At 34.4% G+C, this 25229-nt stretch overlaps 1 protein-coding gene across 1 annotated transcript in view; it reads left to right on the top strand.

The window, feature by feature from the left end:
* LOC148941110 (uncharacterized) overlaps positions 1-25229 on the top strand; it is a 153987-nt gene that overhangs the window by 116034 nt on the left and 12724 nt on the right. Inside the window, exons 14-16 of the mRNA XM_089104098.1 lie at positions 11378-11539; positions 18319-18569; positions 19777-20022. Of these exons, the coding sequence (XP_088960224.1) occupies positions 11378-11539; positions 18319-18569; positions 19777-20022 (659 nt within the window). The remainder of the gene's footprint in view (positions 1-11377; positions 11540-18318; positions 18570-19776; positions 20023-25229) is intronic.

Here is a 25229-nt window from a genome sequence, read left to right as displayed (position 1 = left end):
AGATAGGTTTGTGGCCTCCTTAGTTTCAGTACTTCTCCCTAACTTCTCCATTCCTCTTAAGTTCTTTCTAGGTGACTGGAAATAGTTCAAGCACCTTATAAGCCCTTGTATTTTCAATAATAAACTGACTTTTATATCTGTCAGCTGAAGTCATGATAGACACACAGTCAAATGTCGTTTCAAATTTTCAGACCAAAATCTGCTTTTCCGATCACTAATACTACCTCTGAAGCCTCAAGGCTAATTTAATTAAAATCAAATAAGTTTTACGACCACGTCGGCTTGACATGATGGACAAAAAACGGAAATTCGTGATAACAAATGAAAATTGAAACGGGGAAGATTTTCAGCTATCGAAAAGAAAAGTTGAAAAAAACATATATTTTGACAAGAAGCTCCTCCAGAGCATCATTTCAATGCTGATAAAATTGATAGATTATCCTTCGAAAATAATTTGAAAGATAAAGAAAATATAACAATGAACACAGTGCAAAAAAACACAGAAAACAGGCAAAAAGCGACAAACTCTACTGATTGAAAGCAATAAGATGACTCTTAGTTTCGCCATTTTGGTATTTGAAAAGCCACTTTTTCTTCAGCCAAGTCGATAAGATGATAGCTTACGAATAATAACTTCTTATGCTTCTTATAATTCTTTTGCTGATGTTCGTAATTAGGAAAAAACATATTGTGAAAAAGTTGACTTGATGTGAAAAATTGAAGAATACGCTGAAAAAGTAATCAGATTATGGTTTTAATAATAGCTGCAACCTACCAAAAAATTGAACCGCAGCACATAGAAAGTCTAAAGGCCAGTTATGAATGAAAAAAACTCCAGTACCAAAAAATTGTCAAACATTGGTGATTCAGGTAAAATAACTATTATATAGGTTCATTTCAATGGTAAATGTTACTGCGGGAACAAATTGTCAAGAATTTTGAAATATAGCTTGAAACACCTCAAAACTAGCGGTGAGTTTAAATGAAAAGTGTGCAGTTGCAATAACTTGGGCCAAAAACTCATGTTTATTTGTAAGTAAAAAGTTAAGAAAAAAGTCACAGATCATGGAATACGTCACACCGTCTGGGAACGGGGGGTGTCATGATTGTATCTCCAGCAGAGACAATATTGTTGCGGTATTACACCTATCTGTATTCAATGTTACACAGACTAGACCTTCTATTTTTGTATTAAAATTTTGTCGGTAGTTTTGGCAAAATAAGGCAGAATAAAATTAGTACCTAGATAGCATGCTAGACTGACTAGACAAAAGGCTTGTATACTTTAACTTTGAGAATTAATTAAAAAAAAACTTTACGAAAAATAAGTTTTTCGAAGAAAAGTAAAGGCCATTTTAAACTTAAGCTCAACAGATACAAATACCTTTTAAAATTCAAACTCAAAGCCACCAGAAATTACTATTAAAGAATAAATGAAACCCAAAACGAACAGAAATTAAATAAACAATCACAGCAACGCTGTAGCGTTGCCTATAGTAAAGGCCATACGGCTCCAATGTTTTATTATTTATTATTATTATTATTATTTTTTCCCAGAGGCAATTCATATGGAAGGGGTCATCGTAGAAACTTCAAAGAAGGCTCATTCAATTGGAAATAGAGAGTTCTAGTTCCCTTTTTAATAGTCGAAAGTAATTGGAAGGCAACTAGTCCCCCCCCCCAAAGCCCATCATTCCCCCAAACACATCTAAGCAAAATTTTTAGATAGCCGTCTTGTTCAGCGTAGTTGATTTCCAGATAAAAATATATTTTTGAGGAGGACACTCCCCCACAACCCTCAGGGCAAGGGTTTTAGTTATGCCCTGGGGGCATATAAGGTTTTTAAAGAAGGTGTGCTCGTAGAAACTTCAAAAAAGGCTCATTTGATTGGAAATTCAAAGGGCTAATGCCCCTTTCAATAGTCGAAAGTGATTGGAGGGCAACCCCCCCGCCCATCATTCCCCGAAACACATCCAATCAAAATTTTGAGATAGCCATTTGGTTCAGCGTAGTTGATTTGTATAGGCAACTTTGTCGTAGAAACTTCAAAAAGGGCTCATTCGATTAGAAATTTAAATGACTAGTTCCCTTTTTAATAGTTGAAAGTGATTCTAAGGCAACTGACACCCCTTCCACGCACTCCATTTCCCCAAACACATCCAATCAAAATTTTGATGTAGTCATTTTGTTCAACATAGTTGAAAGTTCTGGAAAATATATGTTTGAGCAGGACACTCCCCCCCCCCAGTCTTCAGGGGCAAGGGTTATAAGTTATGCCCTGGGGTGTATATGGTTCTTATGGAAGGAATGCTGGTAAGAACTTTAGTGAGGACTGACTTGATTGGAAATTGAAAGTTCTAGTTCACTTTTTAAGCGTCAAAAGATATTAGAGGGTAACCAGCTCCCCCCCTCCCCATACCTTTTTTGTCCCAAATACATCCAATAAAAATTTTGAGATGGCTATTTTGTTAAAAATAGTTCAAAGATCATATAAAAAAAATTCCGGTGTCGACACATCCCCCTAGGGCCCAGGGGCAGGCGTTGTAAGGTATGCCCTGGGGGCATATATGGGTCTTATGGAAGGATTGCTCGTATAAACTTCAAAGAGGGATCATTTGATTGGAAATTGAAAGTTCTAGTTTACTTTTTAAGAGTCAAAAGAGATTGGAGGGCACCTAGCCCCCCCCCCATGCCCTTTTTTCCTCAAACCCATCCAATAAGAACTTTGAGATATATATATTTTTTTTTTAATAGTTCAAAGACCTCACCCTCTTCGCTCTCCTACTGTCTTCGCTAAAGTTTTCTTCTTTATGCCAACTACGCTGCCCCCACCCCAAAGACTTTAATAAGGTAATTTTTCGTATGGGAAGAAATTTAAAAGTTTCAAGAAATTTCGAAGGGACGTTAAGACACATCAAAGTATAGTAATAAGAACTAGATAAATAATTTTCTATCCAATTACTTCCAGAAATTCTCTCAAACTGAAAATGCTAGAATACTTAAAATTACAGCAATACTTAAAATAAGGTTAAAATACATACTTTTTGATAAATACTAAATTGTTGTGTTATAAAAAATCCGAAAAGTGGTCTAATCAAAACGATCCATTTCTTTCTGCATCAACAAATGAAATAGCCTAACTACTCTCTTTTGAAGCTATTTTTTCGATCCATTCATTGTTTTGTGAAAACATCACGTTTGATTTATCAGAGGCATATAATTAAGTTGTCTATAGCAAAGGCCATAAGGCTTCAGTGTTTTATTATTATTAATTAAAAAAAAACCTTGCATAAAAACAAGTTTCAGAAGAAAAGTAAAGAACCATATTGAACTCAGGACCAACAGAAATTAATTCCTATTATAGTTAAAAATAAAAAAGACCAGAAATTACTGTTAAAGAATAAATGAAACACCGAACGAACAGAAATTAAAATTAACTATCATACAAACATAAAGAAAACCGGTGCAAACATAAAGGAATGAATATATCTTATATAGCTTCAATATTTTTTTTATCATTTTTCCCCCAGAGGTGCCTTATATGCAAGGGTTAAAAATACCATTTTGTTAAAAATAGTTGAAAGGTTAAATAACAAAACTCTGGTGTCGACAAAACACCCCAGGGCCCGGAGGCAGGAAGGGATTCTCGTATAAACTTCAGAGACGGCTCATTTGATTGGCAATTGGAAGTTCTAGTCCAGCTTTTAAGAGTCAAAAGGGATCAAAGAGTAACTGACCCCCCCCCCCCATGCCCTTTTTCCACAAAATACATCAGAAAAAAAATTTGAGGTAGCCATTTTGTTAAAAAAAAAAAAAGTTCAAAGGTCAGACAACGAAAACTCCGGGGTCGATTCATGTTTTACACACATAATATTTGTAATATAATTCGTTCTATAACTAATTAATCATTAGTTGTAATAATTATATATACTAATTAATTATAAGTTATACCCGGGGGGCGTATATAGCCGTTTTGTAAGATATTTTCACATAAACTTAATAGAGTGCTCCTTGGATTGGACATTGAAAACTCTAGTTGAGGTTTTTAAGACTCAAAAGTGATCGAAGTGCAATTAGCCCCTCCCTCACGCCCTTATACCCCCAAATACATCAGATAAAAATTTTGAGGTAGCCATTTTGTTAAAAAAAATCAAGGGTCAGCTAACAAAAACTCCGGGGTCGACACATGTTGTACAAACATAATGTGTGTAATATAATTCGTTTCATAACTAATTAATCATTTGCAAAAAATAAGTTACTTAAAATAAGTTATTCATTCAATACTACATTTGTATTGAATGAATCAATACAAATGTAGAGCATTGACCTATGACAATCTGTTCAGAAAATATTGAAAAAGTAGTCAATGAAAAACATTCACACCAAAACTTATTTCATTTCAGACGGATGTATAAACCCATCCGATAAAAATTTGAGGTGACAATTTTGTTAAAAATATTTCAACCATCAGATATTACAACTCCAGGGTCGACACAACCCCCCAGGGCCCAGAGACAGGCGTTGTAACTTTACTCTGGGGATATATATGGTTCTTATAGAAGGGTTACTCGTATAAACTTCAGAGAGGGCTCATTTGATTGAAAATAGAAAGTTCTAGTTCACTTTTAAAGAGTCAAAACAGACTGAAGCTCAATTAGTCCCCACACGCCCTTTTTTCCCAAACCCATCCGATAAAAATTTTGAGATAGCAATTTTATTAAAAATAGTTCAAACATCAGTATTGATTCAGAGTTCAAAGTGAACGGACCTCTCATAAATTGGATATTTTATTAACATTGTCAAACCAAGTTCAGTGAGGTAACACCAAAATTGAATTGGATATTATTCCTGTCTGGATTTATTTTGGTGAGGTCATAATTTATTCAAAGTGAGTTGTTGACCTGAGTTAACTTTAAGAGGATTATAAAATGGATTATCATCATTCAATGCTCTCGTCAGAATAAGATGTAATTAAGACCTCTGTGTGGCGTGAATTTATGTGACAATATTATATCAAGCATTATTGATATATTTGTGATTAGATGGGACGTAAAAGGAAAAATGCTAAGCAAGAAGGCATGGACAGTTCATTTGACACCTCAGGACTCAGTTCTAGCTCAAAACCGGAAATATCGATACTAGCTGCGGATTTTAAGCAAATTCTTGATGTTGTGAAAGAAAATGGAAATAAGTTGGACAATATCAACAATCAATTAGGAACTCTTACCGTAAGGGTGGATAACTTGGAAAAAGAACAATCGCTACAAACGAAAAAGATAAACAATACTGAATCGAAAATTGGAAAGATTGAGAATGAAACCTCTAGCCTCAAAATGCAAATAAAAACTTGCACGGATGAAATAATGGAATTAAGAAGGAAAAATGAAGATTATGTTTCGGATTGTGAGAATGGAAGCTGCAAAGCTAGAAAATAATGTCATCATATGGAACGCAGCTTGTAGGGATAATAACCACGCTCAAGTTCTATTCACAGAGGTAGTTCGTCCCGGGCTGGAAATGCCCGAAGTAAATTTCACAGTTACTCATTATGATAGCAACCGTAAATTTTTGAAGGTGACACTGAATAAAAAAGACGATAAGTTTGCCATATTGAAGAACGCTATCAAGCTTAAGGATAAGACATTCCCTGGAAACAACAGCAACCTGTTCATCAGCGATGATGTCCCAACTGAAATCCGTAAAGTGTGAAGGCTGCTTCTAGTGAAACGTGACAAATTACGAAAAGATCATGGATGTGATGCCTGGATATCGAAGGGGTTTCAGCCGAATCTGCTAGTGAAAAGACCAGACGGCTCGATTACCAAATACACATTCAATGATGCCATACCGGAGATTGACGATTTTCATAAAAAATTTTCCATCGCCCGAAGGGAAGTGCCTGTTATATTCCCTGTCGATGTTCAAATGTCGTAATGTCGTGGGTTGCAGTAATAGTTCATATGCCCAAGTAATATGAATGAAAACATTTAAATTGAAAGTGTTTTTTTTATGTTTAGTTTATATAAGGTGTATTATTATTATTTTTTTTTTTTTTTTTTTTTCCTTTTTTTTTTTTTTAGATAAACATATAGGTTAAATTAAAATTTGCGCATATTATTAGTAATGAGGGAAAATGACTTGGAATGGAGATTTTTTTTTTTTTTTTTTTTTTAATTGTTATTTTTCATTATGGTTTGCTGGTCTTTTGGGGCATGGTGTGGTTGCTCTTAACGTGGGATTAATATTTTATAATGGATAGAGATAATCGTGAAATTCCATCATCAAGTTTAAAATAATTTGAGCGGAATTCTCTTTCATTTCAGTCAATTTTTCAAACTATTGTAGCTGGTGATGATGAAGATACTTCTAGTAATTTTGATATCCCAAAAAATCAATATATATTTATGAATGAGCTGGTAAGAAAACATTTTAAAATTAAGATAAGCAGATACAAATACCTTGTAAACTTCGGACTCAGAATGACCAAAAATTATTAATAAATAATAAATGAAACCCAAAACGAAAAGAAAGTAAATAAACAATCATAGAAAAAAATACAACAAGTAATAATATAAGTGAATAAATAGATCTTAAAGCGAGTAATGCTTAGATTTAAAATGAATATCAAGCTTAAAACAAGAAAAAAATATTTTCCTATTGAAGTATAAATGAAAATTAAAAGAACAGAAACTAAATAAACAATCAATGCAAACAAACATACACTAGATATTAATGTAATTTAATAAATAAATCTTAAAACGAGTGAAACTTAAATTGAATATGCAAATCAAGCTTGAAACGAACAAAAATTACTACAAACAAGAGTTTGGGTATGACCTCCTTCTCTCACTGTAAAAGTATAAAACCTGCTACGTCATTGGTGCTTTACTGAAAACTATATGGGTCTTTAACAGTCTTGGAAAGTATAAACAACATAAACTGAATATTTGATGTATAATGATATTAATTGTTGCAAGATCCATCATTTCAAGAATTTATCTCGCTGTAATTGTATTTTTGTTTTCAATGCTGTAAGAACTGGAAAAGAAAATATTTGTAATATAATTCGTTTTCGGTTAAGCGGCATAGACGCAATAGGCTTTGGTTTTTATTTACAGTTAGGAAAGGAGGCAGTATCCAAACACTTGTTTGTAGTGAAACTATATTCGTCTTTACCAACTTAAAAAAGAGCTAATGAATTAAAATGAATATTTGATACATAATGATATTAATTGCTGAAAGCTCATCAGTTCAAAATGTTACTATAATTTTAATGTTTATTTTCAATATTAAGTACAAAAGAAAATATTTTTCATAAAATTCGTTTTCAGCAAAGCGCCAATGACTTTCAAGATTTTATGACTATCGCCAATGACTACCTTTAAGATTAAGATTTTAACATTCAGACCCATATAGTTTTCAGTAAAGCGCCAATGACGCAGTAGGTTTTAGACTTTTACAGTGAGAGAAGGAGTTCATACCCGAACTCTTGTTTGTAGTGATTTTTGTTAGTTTCAAGCTTGATATGCATATTCAATTGAAGTTTCACACGTTTTAAGATTTATTTATTAATTTACATTAATATCGTTGGCGTGGAAGGAGTGTCGGTTGCCCTAGAATCACTTTCGACTATTAAAAAGGGAACTAGTCATTTAAATTTCTAATCGAATGAGCCCTTTCTGAGGTTTTTATGACGACTTTGTCTATATAAAACCTTGTATGCCCCCAAGTTATAGTTTACGACCCTTGCCACAAGGGCTGTGGGGGAATTGTCATCCTCTAAGACCTTATTTCCAGAACTTAAAACTACGTTTAGTAAAATGTCCGTCTCAAAATTTTGATTGGATGTGTTTGGGGAAAAGGTGGGCGTGAGAGGGGGGTTAGTTTTAAAAAAGGGCACTATTAAAAAGGGCACTAGCCCTTTGAATTTCCAATTGAATGAGCTTTTTTTGAAGTTTCTACGACAACACCTTTAAAAACACTATATGCCCCCAGGGAATAACTTAAAACCGTTACCACGAGGGTTGTGGGTGAGTGTCCTCCTCAAAAACATATTTTCTATCTGGAAATCAACTACGCTGAACCAAATGGCTATCTCAAAATTTTGATTGGATGTGTTTCGGGGAATGATGAGCGGGGGGGTTGTTGTCCTCCAACCACTTTTGACTATTAGAAGGGGCATTAGCCCTTTGAATTTCCAATTGAATGAGCCTTTTCTGAAGTTTCTACGTTAACTGCTTCTTTAAAAACCTTATATGCCCCCAGGGCATAACTTAAAACCCTTGCCCTGAGGCTTTTGGGGGAATGTCATCCTCAAAAGTATATTTTCTATCTGGAAATCAACTACGCTGAACAAAATTGCTATCTCGAAATTTTGTTTGGATGTGTGTGGGGGAATTATGGGCGTGGGGAGGGCTAGTTGCCCTCCAATCACTTTTGACTATTAAAAAGGGCACTAGCCCTTTGAATTTCCAATTGAATGAGCTTTTTTTGAAGTTTCTACGACAACGCCTACTATTAAAACCTTATATTCCCCCAGGGCATAACTTAAAATCCTTGCCTTGAGGGTTGTGGGGGAGTGTCCTCCTCAAAAACATTTTCTTTCGGGAAATCAACTACGCTGAACCAAATGGCTATCTCAAAATTTTGATTGGATGTGTTTCGGGGAATGATGAGCCTGGGGGGGGGGGGGGGGGGTTTGCCCTCCAATCACTTTCGACTATTAAAAGGGGAATTAGCCCTTTGAATTTCCAACCGAATGAGCCTTTTTTGAAGTTTCTACGACAACACCTTCTATAAAAACCTTATATGCCCCCAGGGCATAACTTAGAACCCTTGCCCTGAGGGCTGTGGGGGAGTGTCATCCTCAAAAACATATTTTTATCTGGAAATCAACAACGCTGAACAAAAGGGTTTTCTCAAAATTTTGATTGGATGTGTTTGGGGAAATGATGGGCGTGGAGGGGGGGGGGGCTAGTTGCCCTCCAATCACTTTCGACTATTAAAAAGGGCACTAGAACTCTCGATTTCCAATCGAATGAGTCCCCTTAGAAGTTTCTACGATGACCCCTTCCATATGAAGTGCCTCTGGGAAAAAATAATAATAATAAATAATAAAACATTGGAGCCGTATGGCCTTTACTATAGGCAACGCTATAGCGTTGCCTCTGATTACAATGATTATTACATATTATTATTATGCTTATGATATAATGATTATGAGAATTGCATAATTAGTGGACAAGAGAATTACACTTTGGCAACAGAAAGATATTATAATTCCTGTATCTTGTTTTTTAGCCTAAATTTAATTTGGGCTTTTAATTATTGATTTTATTGCTTGACATTTTTTTTAGATCCTTCTTTGGTTGACCTTGAAATATTACTTGAATCTAAATTATATTTTTGTTATTCCTGGTTTTGTCTATTATCTAATTTTTCATTTTAATAAACAATATCTGCGTGCTCATTTAAGCTCAATGCTATGGCAGTGAGTAAACGTAATCTATTCTAAACTAGAAATAACTGGATTTATAAAACTTATAAATAATTAAACAACTCTTCTGTATCTTTATTTTTTAATCCTTAAATCTTTTTAATCTGTCTTCATTGTCCTTTTGTTTGATTTTTCTTGACCTTTTGCCAAAGCTCTGATATCCCCGATATTCTAAATAGGAAAAAAAAACAAAGAAGTGAATATTGACTAAAACGACAAACGGGTCCATAATTCTCGCAAAATGTCCCAGGGATTAGTTCAAGTACCGAACCCAACCGACTGGCAGCAGCAAAAGCTTTGCATAAAATTATGTTGCAATAATGTATTCTAGTTCATTTTCTATTTTAAACTTCTAATCCAGTTACTTTTGTGGTTTCATGAAGGTGGCTGCCAATTGTAAATGTAAGTAATTGTATATTATATATTTTATGTTAGTCTATCTTAGTTTTATATATATATTTTTTATTTTTAGCTTCTAGTTTTTTTTTGTTTTTTTTTTTTATACGCTGAAGACGCCTTGCATGCCTTATTCGCTGAAGACGCCTTATTTGTTTGATTTTTTGTTTCTCTTCGTTTTCATTTACTGGCCACAAACCCGTTTGCAGTCTTTGTATTCATTTCTTTGTCTTTTGTCATGGCTGACCAGTTCAGCTTTAGATCTTTTATTCTAAATAGGAAGGTATTATTTGGATTGTGGATTAATAATTAGTGGACAGATTTGTAACTTGGCGTAGCTGGATGTCGTATCTACCAATTTTTGGCTCTTAATAAGCGAGGGGATGTGGAATTTTTCGTGTTACAATGAATTTATACTAGAATGATGTATTATTTGCTCATTATTTCTTTATCATCTCAAGTGATTTTCGTGAAGTTTAGGAATCATATGAATTTCGATTTTAATAAGTCATCCTGTCAACTTATAAATTTTTTTAGAAGTCATAAAAAGAAGCAAATATTTCTTGAACGAACTAATTAAGGAGGTACAGAACTGAATAGATAAACTTAGACATTACGCTTTTAGCAGAACTATTCTTAATACAGTAGCTCCTTTAGCAACCCCAGACTAAAGAGAAGCCTTTTTTATGTAATATTAAGGCATCTCAGTAAATTTTGAACAGTGTGCTCCTAATTGTCTGTTAGATCTTGTTTAATAATAACCCTCAGATCCGGTGCTCATTTTAAGAAATGACAGAGACACGATCATAGTCATATAGTACTTAATGCTACTCTGTTTTGAAAAACGACAATTTTGTAACTGAAGAACTGTTTTACAAAATTGTAGATAACCGTTCAATTGAAAGTTTTAGGACTTATATATATAGTATATAATTTTGAAGAAAGATTATAAGTAATAATTGCTGATATTTGCAGTAGTTTTTTTTAAATGATTTCTTAATGACAATGCTTCTCCTTTTTTCTAAAAAAAAATATTTTGTGGAACCCTCTTGGCTGCTGTCCAATGACATCTTTCCAAGATGTAAATAATTCTCGTTTCTGGAATTAGTTCCAGAAATAAGTTTGTTTGATACAATGGAGATTTTTCTTGAATCTATGGATGAATCAATGAGTACCATACACAGATTAATTCATTGAAGCAATTGGTTATGGTTAAGCAATCAGAATATTTTGGATAGGAACCGGATAGGAACGACAGTGAGTTGTTAGTAGTAGTTGAGTAGTATCAACTAATTTTAGGGGTGAAAATTCTTGAATATTAGCCTTACTGGTAAAACGTGATTGTTTTCTGACCATTGTCATTTTCAAGGAACCTATTTTCGTTCTTTAGAGCCTCTTTAACTAGAGTAATATTTTGTTTTTCAATAATGTAAATGAGGCTTTTCTTTTGGTTCAAGATTTAGTTTATGTATTTGGTTGTTACAGGTGAGATTAATAAATTCTCTTCGTCTGTGCTTGCTTGACTATGATCAGCTAATGTCAGAGAAAGCAGGACGCTATAATAGAAAGTCTACAAAAAAGCAACGTGCACAAGATGTTTCACCTCTCTCAAGCGATGATATGGAACTAAGAACTAGACGAGGAAAGGTAAGTCAAAGATACGTTACGTTACTCAAGGGTAAGTCATAAAGACATAACAATGAACGGTTTAGAAAGAATTATACGTTGATTTTTAGGGGTCTTTTTATCGGTTTTTACTTACTCTGAGGACATTTTCGTCGATATTTTGTGAAAGGAATTACCCTGTATATTTCGTCAATAAGAAGGACCTCCAATGAAATTCTGCCCAAATGAAGGAGTAAAAATAACAAAAACTTTGAACAAAATGAAAAACTTTGGGGCAAATTGAACTTCACTCTTCCGTCTCCCTCATTTCCTGCTGAAGCTGCTGCGCATAGGAGTATTCTTTTGGAATTTTTAAAAAGTTTCCCTTTAAAAAAAGAAAGGAAGTTTTCATTCCAAAATATGAGGCTCTAGTCCCATCATGTATTATTCAGGTTGGCTCTTGGCCAACCTTTGCCTTACTTTATCTATGCTTACCTCTGCCTCTTAGCCTGGTTCTCCTTTAAATTCACACTTTCCTGTCTCTCTGTTTATTTGTTAAGTGGAATAAACTGCGAAGCTAGGCAAGATTGAAAATTTTGAAATTCAGCAAACTATGAAATACCTTAAACTTTTTTTCCTTGAGATTTACTTTATTTTCCTTTTTTGTCCTTGAGAATTACTTTTGTCGTTTAATATCTTTATTTCTTGATTCCTGTGCCTTTTCTTAAAGCTACCATATCGGATGTGTATCCATTTGATAAATATTTTAACATTCTGGATTAATAATTTTAAGACAAAGTTATAGCATGGAACACCAAGATATAGTTTTACAAATCTGCTGGCTTATCCTAAGGGATGGGTTTTGAAAGGATCTTCTTTTATGGTAGGTGTAACAGTGAAACGGTACCATAATACTACAATTCGACATGTTGTTTCTTTGTCAACTCCAGTTATTAAAAAAAAAATAAGATCCGAAAAAAATATAGATCTGGACTTGTGGCATTGTTTTAAATTTCAAGTGTTTTTAGAAATCCTAAAACGACACAAATGTTTCTTACATTGACTAATTAACTAGGTACAGTAATGAATCGAGAAACAAACCTTTGGGAGTGTTATACGTAAACATTGATCTTAATACAGAGGTTGTTATAACAATCTCAAACTATTTAAGAAACATTTAATTTGTTGGTTTATGCCTAGAGAATGACCTATAGAGAATTTAAACAAGATAAGAAAACAATTCTTACTTTATGATATGATAAATAATTGTAGTTAACATATTTTGCATGCAGCTAAGCTTTTTCTTCAGTTACTTTGATGTTTTTCCCCTTTTTCCTGAAACAGAGCACCTTTTACAAAAAAAAATTCGTAGAGGACGCTAGAGTAATTGCAGTGGCGTTGACACACAATTCATGAAAAAAGTCTATTGATTTAAGGCAGCTATGAATAAAAAACTATGGCTAGCGTTCTGTTTCGGAAATGCGACCAGAATCTTGAGTTGACAGTGCTGCATTTAGCAGATTTTATAAAATTAAACAATTATTAGTGTGAAAAATTTATAAATATCTTAGAAAAAGTGCAAAAACGCCAAAATAAGTGGAAAAAAAGCTAAGCTGCATGCAAGATGTGTTAACTATAATTATTCTTATAATATAAGAAGTAAGTAAGCAAGAATTGTTTGGTTAACATGTTTCTCTCTCTATAAGTCCTTCTCTAGGCTTGCTTTTTTTTTTCTTACAGCTGGACATCCTACGGCTAATCAGATAATTACATCTTACAGCTAATTTGAGACTCAATTGTGTATCTCGAGCTGCTAGGTTCAGGCTCAAAATATATCTATACATTAATGTTTTCAAGTGTGGGCTACATTCAAACGTACTTGTTTCGAAGGGTATAAAGCTTTATGTCCGATATATTCCCAACCACTCAGGCATTATATTAATTTGTCGTACCGATTAAGTTGCTAAGAAGGCGCTGTCAAAGTTCCTGACCCATGCCTTTGAAAGATATTTTTGTGTGAAAATTATCAGAGACCCATGTAATAAGCATAAGCCTTATTTATCCCTATAATGTTTTAGAGGTAATTACTTAGCTAAAAAAAAATGAGAGAGAGAGAAGAAGAAGAAAAGGACTGTCATCCTAATTCAGCAATTGAGATAGATGTGCACTTGAATGAGGTTTTAACCTTGCTCATCTATCTAACTACCCAGGACAAAACAGTATAACCGAACCGTCAACCAAATGGAAATGTCCAAATCCATGCAAAGTCGTCATCAATAAATGTAAGTCGTTTTAAATTTACAAAGAAAAGCACCTTAAATCTAGCGAAATATTTCCAAGTAGTAACCTTTCATTAGGGCTCATCAAAATAATACCACCTGCCTTAACGGGTTTCGACGCTTTACTTTCTTTACCCGGCACAGTGGAGCGTCTACCATAAGATCTTTATTGTATCCCTATGTTAGGTAAAACTTGTGAAATACATGCATACTAGTAAAACTATTAAAAAAATACATACAAAATAAGATTAGTTCTATCCTTAATGAAATCCCATGGATCAATGAAAGGCAAAAATAATTCTAGAACAATTAAAGACTGGTCCGGACATGAGTTATAAAACAAAGTGTTTTATTGGCATCTGGAACCAACTATAGATTCAAAGTCCTTCAAGCTGGTTTGAAAACTGTAAAAGTACAAAATTCCAGAAAAGAAAAGTGAAAGAGAAATTACATTAAAATATTATTCAGTATTTCTTTATAATTTTTTGTATATTTACCTAAAAGCTCATGATACAGAAAACTAAATTTTTTAAATTACCAACTAATTTTATTGGCAGAAAAATCTCTTAAGACCAGTTTTTGGCTAAGTGTTTTACATCTATTTTTAAAATCTGCGTAATTACTACAGCTTCTTGCATACCTAAATAATATGGAATAATAAGCTGAATAAGTAACAGCTGAATAATAATAAGCTGAATATTACTTTCAAGGAATGGAAAATTAATTACTTCAAAATTAAAATCATCCGTTTTATTATATATTTTAAAAGCTATTTTACTATTATCTGCAATATTAATGTTTCAATCCAAAAAATGATCAGAGTGTCCTGTCCCATAGCTAGGCTCCAGAATTAGCTCTTGTGGATAAATGTTTTTTGAAATCTCAATAAACTCCGCGCAATTTATTAATAAGAGATCATCCAGATATCTTTTATTATTTGAAAGGTAATATTTTACATTAATTTGGCTATTTTTATTTATTATACTTTCATATTCTAATTGACTTAAAAACAATTCCGCTATAAATGGACTAGCATTCCCGCCCACAGGAATGCCAACAGTTTGTTTATATAAATTACCATCAAATCTTATAAAAATATTGAACAAAACAAATCCCAGTAAATCGCATACCATATCCAAGCTATATCATCTAGAACTAATAGTACTTCTAAAGAAATTTGTCCATCGGGCTTTTTTATTAAAAGTATTAATTTTCAAAAATCCGATATTAGACAAAAGAAAAGATTTCTTAATGACCGTTTTGAATTTTTGAATACTAAATTAAGTGACAGATTTGTATACAGACTAGTAAAATCAAAGAAATCGACTACTTTAGCTGAAACAATAGCCAAAGAATATATCACTTGTAATGAATTACTAACACTCCAATATGGATTAAAGGTAGAAAAATTTGTAATTCCAGAGCAACATGCTTTAAATTTATTTCTAATTTCTCCTAAAAATAAAGATAGGTCAGTGGCCGCAATTCTGGTTGGACACCTCGCTGCCCGAGCAATAAAAGGCGGTTTTGGTGGATTTTTATGAAATTTTACCGTTCAATATAAGAAAGAAAACTTCTTATCATTATCATTAATTTCAATATTGAATTTTTTCAAAATTCTTTCTTCTATATTTTCAATTAAACTATTCTTCTCTAGATGAGCCTTTTCGTATGTATTTGTTGTTTGTAACTTTTTTGATAAAATATCACAGTAGAGTTTCTGGCAAATTATGGCAAATTTATTGCTAGCTTTATCAACTGGTACAATTACAAATTCATTCTGTATATTAGCAATTTCTTGCTTCATATTTGCAAAATGAAATATTGAATTTTTCGCAGATTTATTAGAATTAATTCTATATATGCTATTTCGTGCACTAGTCAAAATCAAGTTCATCCAATTCGGAAAACTTTCTTTAGTAATTTTCTCCTTCTTGCACCATTTATCAATAAATACATTTAAATCATTCTTTAATCAAGGAGGCACACTTGTGCCTCTTTAAAGAGGCGACCCACCACAATGTTAAGTGATTTCCGGTCCTAGCGATCGCAGAGAGACAGCGGTGATCGTTTGTAGCCCAAGCTCCAACTAAGAAACGTGCAAAATTTCACCCCCCTACGACTTTATCTTCATGGGTAAAAGTGGGCCGGAAGTTTCGACCCTCCGACCAAAGCCTCCCTTTAACGTTGTCCGATTGGGCTGAAATTTAGAGGTTAAGCTTTTGTAGGGCCCGAGAGCTTATCCTCGAAATTTCAGCTCAATCCGATCACTCCTTCCCTGTTTTCCAGATATAGAACAAATATAGCCACTTAATGTTCATTACTCTTTTATTTTTATCAGCCACGCCTACAGGCCACAGTTGGCAACGGATCCGGGTGAATGAGGACTCATTCGAAGCGGAATTTGACCTATTAGGGCCTTTTTATATTTTCAGACCGAAAAAATTATCCCCCGAATTTACATTTACATTTAAAAACCTCGTTTTCCTATAAGAGTCTATGTTAATTTTTTGCATCTCAGCCCCCCGTTAACGTTGTCTGATCGGGCTAGAATTTAGAGGATAAGCTTTTCTGCCAACTGAAAGGTTATCCTAAAAATTTAAGTTGAGCCCGATCCTTTCTTCCGCATTTTCATAAAACCAAATATCAAGTTTTGTGGGTGTTTCCTTGCGTCAAAAATAGATAAGGGAGACTAAAATAATATTACAAGTGTCTCTGTGGTACAATGGTCGCTGTTCCTGAATGTCAGGTGGAAGATCCGGGTTCGATTCCCTGTCAGAGAAAATTTTTTATATACTGAATTTAAAGTTTAAAAAAGAAACTCAGTTTCTTTTTTAAATCAAATCTATTAAATCCTTCGGCTCAACAGGCGTCTCGAGAAGAATATCACAGTCGGCCTTCAGGTTACAGGTAAGTCTCCACTTGCTTTGATAACATGCCGTATACCCACATGCTCGAAGAAAAGTTGAAAAAAGAAAATCTTACTGTGCATTTGATTTGAGTATTCAGGAATTAAAAGCCTTAACACAAGAATCTTCAAAAGCGGGGGGTTTGGGAGTTGGCAGCCCCCCATCTTTAACTCCTGAAAAGATCAGCTAACAGTTAGTCAAGCAATAATAAGTAATAAACTGTACAAAAACGTGCAGAAATTATTTGAAAAAAACTACGTTTTCTAAAGAGTTAAAGATACTGAGTCGCAATTTCGAACCTTAAAACGTACAGGGATTAGGAGGTGCAGTTGGGGGGCTGCCGCCCCCAAAACGCCCGCTTCCGTATATGAAAGGGGATGTGCCCTCTTCAACGCCTCGCTCGTTACGCTAAAGTTTGACTTTCTCACAACTCTTTTTTTTTAACAATAAAAACTTTAGCGTAAAGAGCGAGGCATTGAGGAGGGCACAGCCCCTTTCATATACAGAAGCGGGGATTTGGGGGGCGGCAGCCCCCCAACTGCACCTCCTAATCCCTGTACGTTTTAAGGTGGTAGTTGACCTACAATCACATTTGACTGTTAAAAAGGCCAGTAGAACTTCTGATTACCAATCAAATGAGGCCCCTCTGAGGTTTATACGATCACCCTTTCTATAAAAAACCTTATATCCCTCCAGGGCATAACTTACAACCCTTGCCATGACGGTTGGGGGGGGGGGTTGTCATTCTCAAAGGCATGCTTTCTGGACCTTTCAACTACGCTGAACAAAATGGCTATTTCAAAATTTTTATTGGGTGTGTTTGGGGAAGTGATTGACGTGGGAGAGCTGGTTGCCCTTCATGAGCTCTTTTTGATGCTCCTATAACATTTCTTTCTATAAGAAATGCCCTGGTCTAAAAAAAAAAAAAAAAAAAATATTTTACCCACATCGCTCGTTACTTAGGCAGCGCTATCGCGCTGCCTACGATATTTTGTCTTGAGATTTCAATTGTACAGCACTGGAAGTGCCGATTAGACCAGGTAAGCCCCGTCCCCCTAAAATTCAGCATATGGGCGCCCATGACTGCAGGGGTTTTATCTTTTATTTTTAAAAGATGGTTTTTCCGTTTAAACAAAAGATGATTTTATTTTTCCATGTTCATTTTACTGTGAGATTAATCAATATCCTATGCCTAAGCTTGCTAGACTGTAATCAACTGAATAATGCAGAAAGAGAAACTATTTGAATTGCCCTTACTCTATTCCTATCTACCTTAGTTTCTGCCCTGGGATGGATGATACACTACCATCAACAGGTGAAATTTATCACTTTTATGCAACTCTAAAAAAGTTAAGCCAGCTTTACCTAACCTAACATACACTGTCTGTGTTGGTTGTACTCTAATTAGCTCTCTAATGGGTCTCAAGTCTTTCATTACTTACGCCAAGATGATGATTAAAAAATCAGAATCCCTTTTGATGATTTTGATGTCTTTCAGTTGGTTTCTTTTCTTTTTTCTTACTCCACTTTCTACTTTATATATTTTGGAAGTGGGTAAAGATAAACTTAGTTTAGTTTTAACTTATTTAGTCGAAAGTTAATTTCAATATAGATACTCATTTTTCTGCTATAGGCGAGACTCTTCAAAACCCTACGCCTAAGCTTAATTGACTGCATTCAACCACTGACACAGAAAGAGAAACCTCGTAAAATTGAATCCTTAGAAAAATTCAGGGCTGGAGATTATGCTGCTCAAGAGATGCTTGATAGACAAGTTCGCTGGAGAAGGAGAAGCTCTAGTGAAAACAGTGACACTGGTAGTAGTGATTCCGAATGTAGCGACAGTTCAAGCAGTTCCAGTTCAGAAAACTACGTCCCTATCGGGTATGGTTCTTAAGAAACTTTTGTAGGATATTTTATCTTTGTAGTTCAAGGTTCTTTATTATAATCGGAATAAATTATAGAATTTTGTGCGTTTTTTCGTTGGCGGGGATTAGAGCTCGTATACCAACGAGAAAAAACAAAAACGAAAAGCAGTACATCATATTACTGAAACAAACAAAACTATTCTTGCCTGTATCTCTTATTGCAGAAATAACATTGACATGCCACTCCAACCTACCACGTTCATTCGAGACAATACTAGCTTAATAATACCAATTATTAGGCTGCAGTGGGCAGGGAGTGCAGAAAGAACATATCCAAACAATCACCAAATAATAGAAATAATAAATAAAAGACACTATCCTTCACCAAAAATAAGTTTTTAGTTTTTAACTTAGTGAATGAGCACCTAACCTGAGCTGAGATCTAATGGCAGTAAGTGACAACGTTACATCTATAGATGCAGCAAACTTTGACCATATCAAGGGAACCAAATACTGCACTCTAAATCTTGACCTCTCACATTTTGGCAAAGGGATTAATAGACAAGGCCAAGATCGAGTAGAAATGGGAGTTTTGACATAAAGAACACATGCTCATTTGATAAAAATATTTAGGAAGAACTCCACGGTCGAATTTAACTTTATTACAAAAATATAAAAGACTGGACACTAAGACTCACCGGGAGAATATTCACAATATTATATATTACAATTATGTCATTGATTTATTTTAAATCAATGTGTTATCTAAAGTAGCAAGGACCCTATACCTGAAATGTGATTCGCTAAATTGGTTAAGTGGAAACTTACGCAAGCTTATATGTCTCCAAAAATTGGAGAAGGACGGTAGCTTGAGATATCCGATGCTGACATGTAGTATTTACACTTAGAGGGTGTTAAGTTTGAAAATAAAGAACGTGCGTAAACAATTAGCAGAAAATGAGCGACAAAAATCATTATGCAGGTTTACAATCTGTAACTTCTTATTGTTGTAGCACCGTTAGACACCTCCATTAATCGGCATTAATCTTTATCGATCTCTCTCTCTCTCTCTCTCTCTCTCTCTCTCTCTCCCTCTCTCTCTCTCTCTCTCTCTCTCTGTCTCTTTCTCTCTCTGCGTGTGTTTGCTCTCCCCTTTTCTCTTCAACTCTAGCCTTCTCCTAATTTTCTTTTTTTCACTTTATTGGTGACTGTATTGCTTATAGGAGATCTAATCGAAACTTATCAAAAAGTAAAACAAGATCCAAAGGCTCTACAAAGAAACCAGTATCACAAAAGAAAAGAAAATACAGGGAAAGTCGCCGAAAATGTGGTGATTCAAAGGATGTTTCGACTGCTCATAACCTACTTGATAGAGAAGAGAAATTTAGAAGGAAAAGATCTTATAGAGATGATTCTGACAGCGGCGACAGTTCAAGCAATTCAAGTTCGGAAAGCGATGTCTCTATAAGGTGTGATTTTTTAAGATTAATTTAAAAAAAACTCCTTAAAAAAAAGTTTTTCAAAGGAAAGTAAAGGCCAAATTAAACCTAAGATTCTAAAACAAAGAACCTATAATAAATCGAACTCAAAACAAACAGAAATTAAATCATAACAATCATAGGAAACAAACATACATCACGTACTAATATAAATTAATCTTAAAACGAGTAACACTTAAATTAAATATGCAAATCAAGCTTAAAACAAACAAAATCACGACAAATAAGAGTTTTGGTACTGCCTCCTTCCCTAACTGTAAAAGTCCAAAGCCTGCTGCATTATTGGCGCTTTACTGAAAACGAATTATATTACAAATATTTTCTTTTGTACTTATTACAACATTGAAAATGAACCTAAAAATTACAGCGAAATAAAATCTTGAACTGATGATCTTTCAGTATTTTATATCATTATATATCAAATATCCAGATTCATTTTATTAGATATTTCCAATAATGGTCAAGACACATATATTTTTGCACTAAAGCGCCTGTGACGCCGTAGGCTTTAGACTCTAGCAGTTAGGGAAGGCAGTTGCCAAACTCTTGTTTGTCGTGATTTTTGTTTGTTTTAAGTCTGATTTGCATATTCAATTTAAGTTTTACTTGTTCTAAGATTTATTTCTTTACTTACATTAGTACTCGTTGTATGCTTTTTATCTATGATTGTTTATTTAATTTATGTCGGTTTTGGGTTTCATTTCTTCTCTAAATCTGGTCATTTTAATAATAATAGTAATTTATTATCATTCATGATTGTACACAGAGAAGTCTTGGAAATATACGAATAGCTCACTGAAAATTACAAAATTATACTTCTCAGGAAAAGGACGATAATAAAAAGCTCCATAAACACTCATAATAAATAGCTCAGTTTTATGAAGGCTATAGTGACAAAACTAGAAGAAAGACAAAATGAAAAGATAACTGAAAACTACAAATTAGTATTTCTGAGTAGAAGGGGTTTTCAGTTTGAATTTGAATTATAGGAATTCGTTTCTGCTGATGTCAGGTTTGATATTGCCTTACCTTGTCTTTAAAAAACTTCTTTGTCGGAAAGGGTTTTTAATTAATCTGTGCGTTTTTTATTGCTAACGTTTCAAGTTTTTCAACATTCCCCATTTCCAAATCAAATTTTATTTTTCAACATCTAAGTTTCATTAAAGTATGAAAACTAATATTAAAGTAGCAATATCAAAGTAACAAAGTATCAAAGTAAACAAAGTATCGAAATAAACAAAGTAACAATATGCAACTTGCATAACTTACAGCCCTTACCCTGAGGGACGGGGAGGTTGCCAAATCCGGAGTCATAGTTATTTGACATTTGCACTATTTAAAAAAAAATGCCTATCTCAAAAGTATTTCGTGATAAAAAAAAGCTCTGGGGCTGGTTGCCCTCCGATTACTCTTTGCTCTTAAACAGGGGACTAGAACATTCGACTTAAAATCGAATGAGACTTCTCCGAAGTCTATACGACCCCCCTTCCATAAAAACCTTATATTTTAACAATGGACAGTTTACATAATTTATAGTCCATGTACTGTGGGCACTGGGAGGTTTTGTCAATATTTGAGGCATAGTTATTAACACCTTTAGCCTGTTTTGAATAAAAAGGCTATCTCAAAACATTGATTGGATGCGTTTGGGGAAAAGAGAGCTTGGGAAGAGGGGGCTAGTTGCCCTTCGATCATTTTTGGCTCTTAAAAAGAGCACCGGAAACTCCATTGAATGAGCCCCCTCCGAAGTTTGTACGACCATTTCTTCCATATGAAATTCCTCTGGGTAAGATATTCTAAATGCGCCTTTTTGAAAAACTGGATGCACTTAATATCCTTTGATTTAGCTAGACGTAGGCCTCAACATTCCGCGAAACAACGCCTCAATAGACATATCCTTTTCGAATACAAACAGAATTAAACATTCCTCTTTTATCTTAGCGAAAATTCCTGCAATTAAAAAAGGGTAAATTGTATAATTTGCAATTATTTCCCTTGGGATTTTGGGGGGCCTTGCATCCCTGGAGGCACAGTTACTAAATCTATTGCCTATTTTAAAATAAATCACTTTGCAAATTTTGATCAGTGTTGAGGTGAGGGAAAATCTAAAATAGAAAACGGGGGGGGGGGGGGCTTGTAGTCATCCAGTCACTTTTCAGTATCCTCGTTAACATCCCTTAGTCTCAAATTTCAACTTTATGCCCTTAGCCGTTCTCGAGATATTGCAAATACGTTTTTTTTTAAAAACTGGATGCAATTAGTTTCTTTTAATTTAAACTATTATAGGAATTTATTTCTGCTGGTCTTGAGTCTAATGAAGCTCCTACTTTTCTTTGAAAAACTTTTTTTTTTATGAAAAATAAAAGAAAATAATTTCTTTTTTTTGTTGCCAAAATTTTGGTTGATTTATAAAATGAAAGTTTCTTCAGTTCTCACCTCTTGGACTTGATAATTAAAATATGTTATTCTTATTTATTAGTTCTCTTATTTTTTAGTTCTAATTAGTGTATTTTGATGTATTTGAACATCCGTAAAAATTTCCTTGGAAGTTTCAACTTTCTTTCCGCCCAGAATTTTATCTTTTAATGTGTTTGGGGGGCGGGGGCTTGAGGCTGGTGAATTATTTCGTTGCCATTCTTAAAAAAAAAAAATACGTATTTAAAAGTTTTAAATTGTTCGTCTTAAAATGCTAGTTAAGGTTTACGAAACATAAAGGATCTCGCTTGCTCCCGGGTTATTGAGATTATACGACCATCTCATCCATATAAACCTTGACGTTTATAGCGTGGCCTCTAAAAATGGTGTAAGAATGTGCATCTCTAAATATAAATGTTGAAAAACCTTGAATAACCGAGTCAAACTCAAAACGAGCAGAAATTAACATAAGTTGGGCGCAAAACCCCTATGCCTTCCCAAGGCCAGAACCAAATTTGCACTTTACTGAAAAAATTTAATGTTTTTACTTTTATAACTTAAATAAATCAAATAATATTAACATTTCGATTACTAAATATCAGTATATGTAGGCTATATTAAACTGACAATGCACATTCATTTGTACTTTATCAGTAAAGTACAAATTTTGTTCTGGCCTTGGGAAGGCATAGGGGTTTTGCGTCTAATCTGTTACAATTTCTGGTTGTTTTTAATATGACTTGAATATTTGTTGTAATTTCTGTTCGTTTCGGATTTCATTTATTTGTCGATGCTGATTTGTGGTAGTTTCACGCTTGGTAGATTATTTGATTTTATTTTTGCTCATTTTTTTGTTTAATGGAGTTCTTTGCTTTTCTTTGAAAAACTCATTTTGTGGAAAAAGTGTTTTAATTAATTTCTGTTCGTTTTATATTGAAATAGTCTTTTCAGGAAAAAAAATAATACTTTAAATCTATCCGTTTTTAAAGACTTTACAGTTTGGCCTGCTATTTGTATGCTGGAGAAACATTTTCATTAATTTTTAACAATATACACCCTTTTAAAAATCTGGACACAAATAGTACTGTTTAATTTAGTTTCATACCTCCTCTAGTTGACTTGAAATGGAAAGCTTGATACCATTCGCAAAAAAATGTGTTTACTTTCTTTGATAGCTTGGATACACTTACGCTATTTTGATTGGGTTAAATTTTAAGAGCAGAAGTAGCCCCGAAACTTTGAACATAATACGCTCAGTCGTTCTTGGGATACTGCTTAGATGCCTTGTTGGGAATTAGCATTATCACAGTGCATTTCTATTTAATCTTAAGGCGAAATTTAGTTTTTAAACATATTAGGAAATTGGGTGGGTGGGTGTGGCAGGGGGATTAGGTGCCCTCAAATCACTTTCGAATATTAAAAAGGGCATCAACACTTTCTAGTTTCAACCGAACGGGCCCTTTTCAAAGCTCCTATGACAACTCCTTCTATGAAAAGCGCCCTGGTTTAAACAACAACAACAACAAAAAATATCACTAATCACTTTCGACTATTAAAAATTGACACTAGCCCTTTGAATTTCAAATCGAATGAGCCGTTTTTTGAAGTTTCTGCGACAACACCTTCTATAAAAACCTTATATGCCCCCAGGGCATAACTTAAACCCCTTGCCCTGAAAGTTTTGGGGGAATATCCTCCTCAAAAACATATTTTCTATCTGGAAATCAACTACTCTGAACAAAATGGCTATCTAAAAATTCTTTTTGGATGTGTTTGGGGGAATGATGGGCCCGGGGGGGGGATAGTTGCCCGCCAATCACTTTCGTCTATTAAAATGGGCACTAGCCCTTTGAATTTCCAATCGAATGAGCCCCTTTTGAAGTTGCTACGACAACGGCTTCTATAAAAACCTTATATGCCCCCAGGGCATAACTTTAAGCCCATGCCCTGAGTGTTGTGGGGGAGTGTCCTCCTCGAAAACATATTTTCTATCTGGAAGTCAACTAGCCTACGCTAAACAAAATGGCTATCTCAAAATTTTGATTGGATGTGTTTGGGGGAATGATGGGCGGGGGGGGGGCTAGTTGCCCACCAATCACATTAGACTATTAAAAAGGGCACTAGCCCTTTGAATTTCCAATTGAATGAGCCTGTTTTGAAGTTTCTACGACAACGCCTTCTATAAAAACCTTATATGCCCTCAGGGTATAACTTAAAACCCTTGCCTTGAGGGTTGTAGGGGAGTGTCCTCCTCAAAAACACATTTCCCATCTGGAAATCAACTACACTGAACAAAATGGCAATCTCAAAATTTTGATTGAATGTGTTTGGGGGAATGATGAGCGGGGGGGGGGCTAGTTGCCCTCCAAACACTTTTGACTATTAAAAAGGGCACTGGTCCTTTGAATTTCTAATCAAATGAGCCCCTTTTGAAGTTTCTACGACAATGCCTTCTATAAAAACCTTATATGGCCCCAGGGCATAACTTAAAACCCTTGCCCCGAGGGTTGTGGGGGAGTGACCTCCTGAAAAACATATTTTCTATCTTGAAATCAACTACTCTGAACTAAATTGCTATCGCAAAATTTTGATTGGATGTGTTTGGGGGAATGATGGGCGTGGGGGGCAAGGTGCCCTCCAATTACTTCCGACTATTAAAAAGGGCCCTAGACCTTTGAATTTCCAATCGAATGAGCCTGTTTTGAAATTTCTACGACAACGCCTTCTATGAAAACCTTCTATGCTCCAAGGGCGTAACTTAA

This window comes from Artemia sp. Qi Xiang Cuo, chromosome 18, assembly GCF_049724085.1.
Source record: "Artemia sp. Qi Xiang Cuo chromosome 18, ASM4972408v1, whole genome shotgun sequence".
In the NCBI taxonomy this organism is placed as follows: Eukaryota; Metazoa; Arthropoda; class Branchiopoda; order Anostraca; family Artemiidae; genus Artemia; species Artemia sp. Qi Xiang Cuo.
Note: the sequence above shows the minus strand (reverse complement) of the source record. Positions and strands in the feature narration are given on the sequence as shown.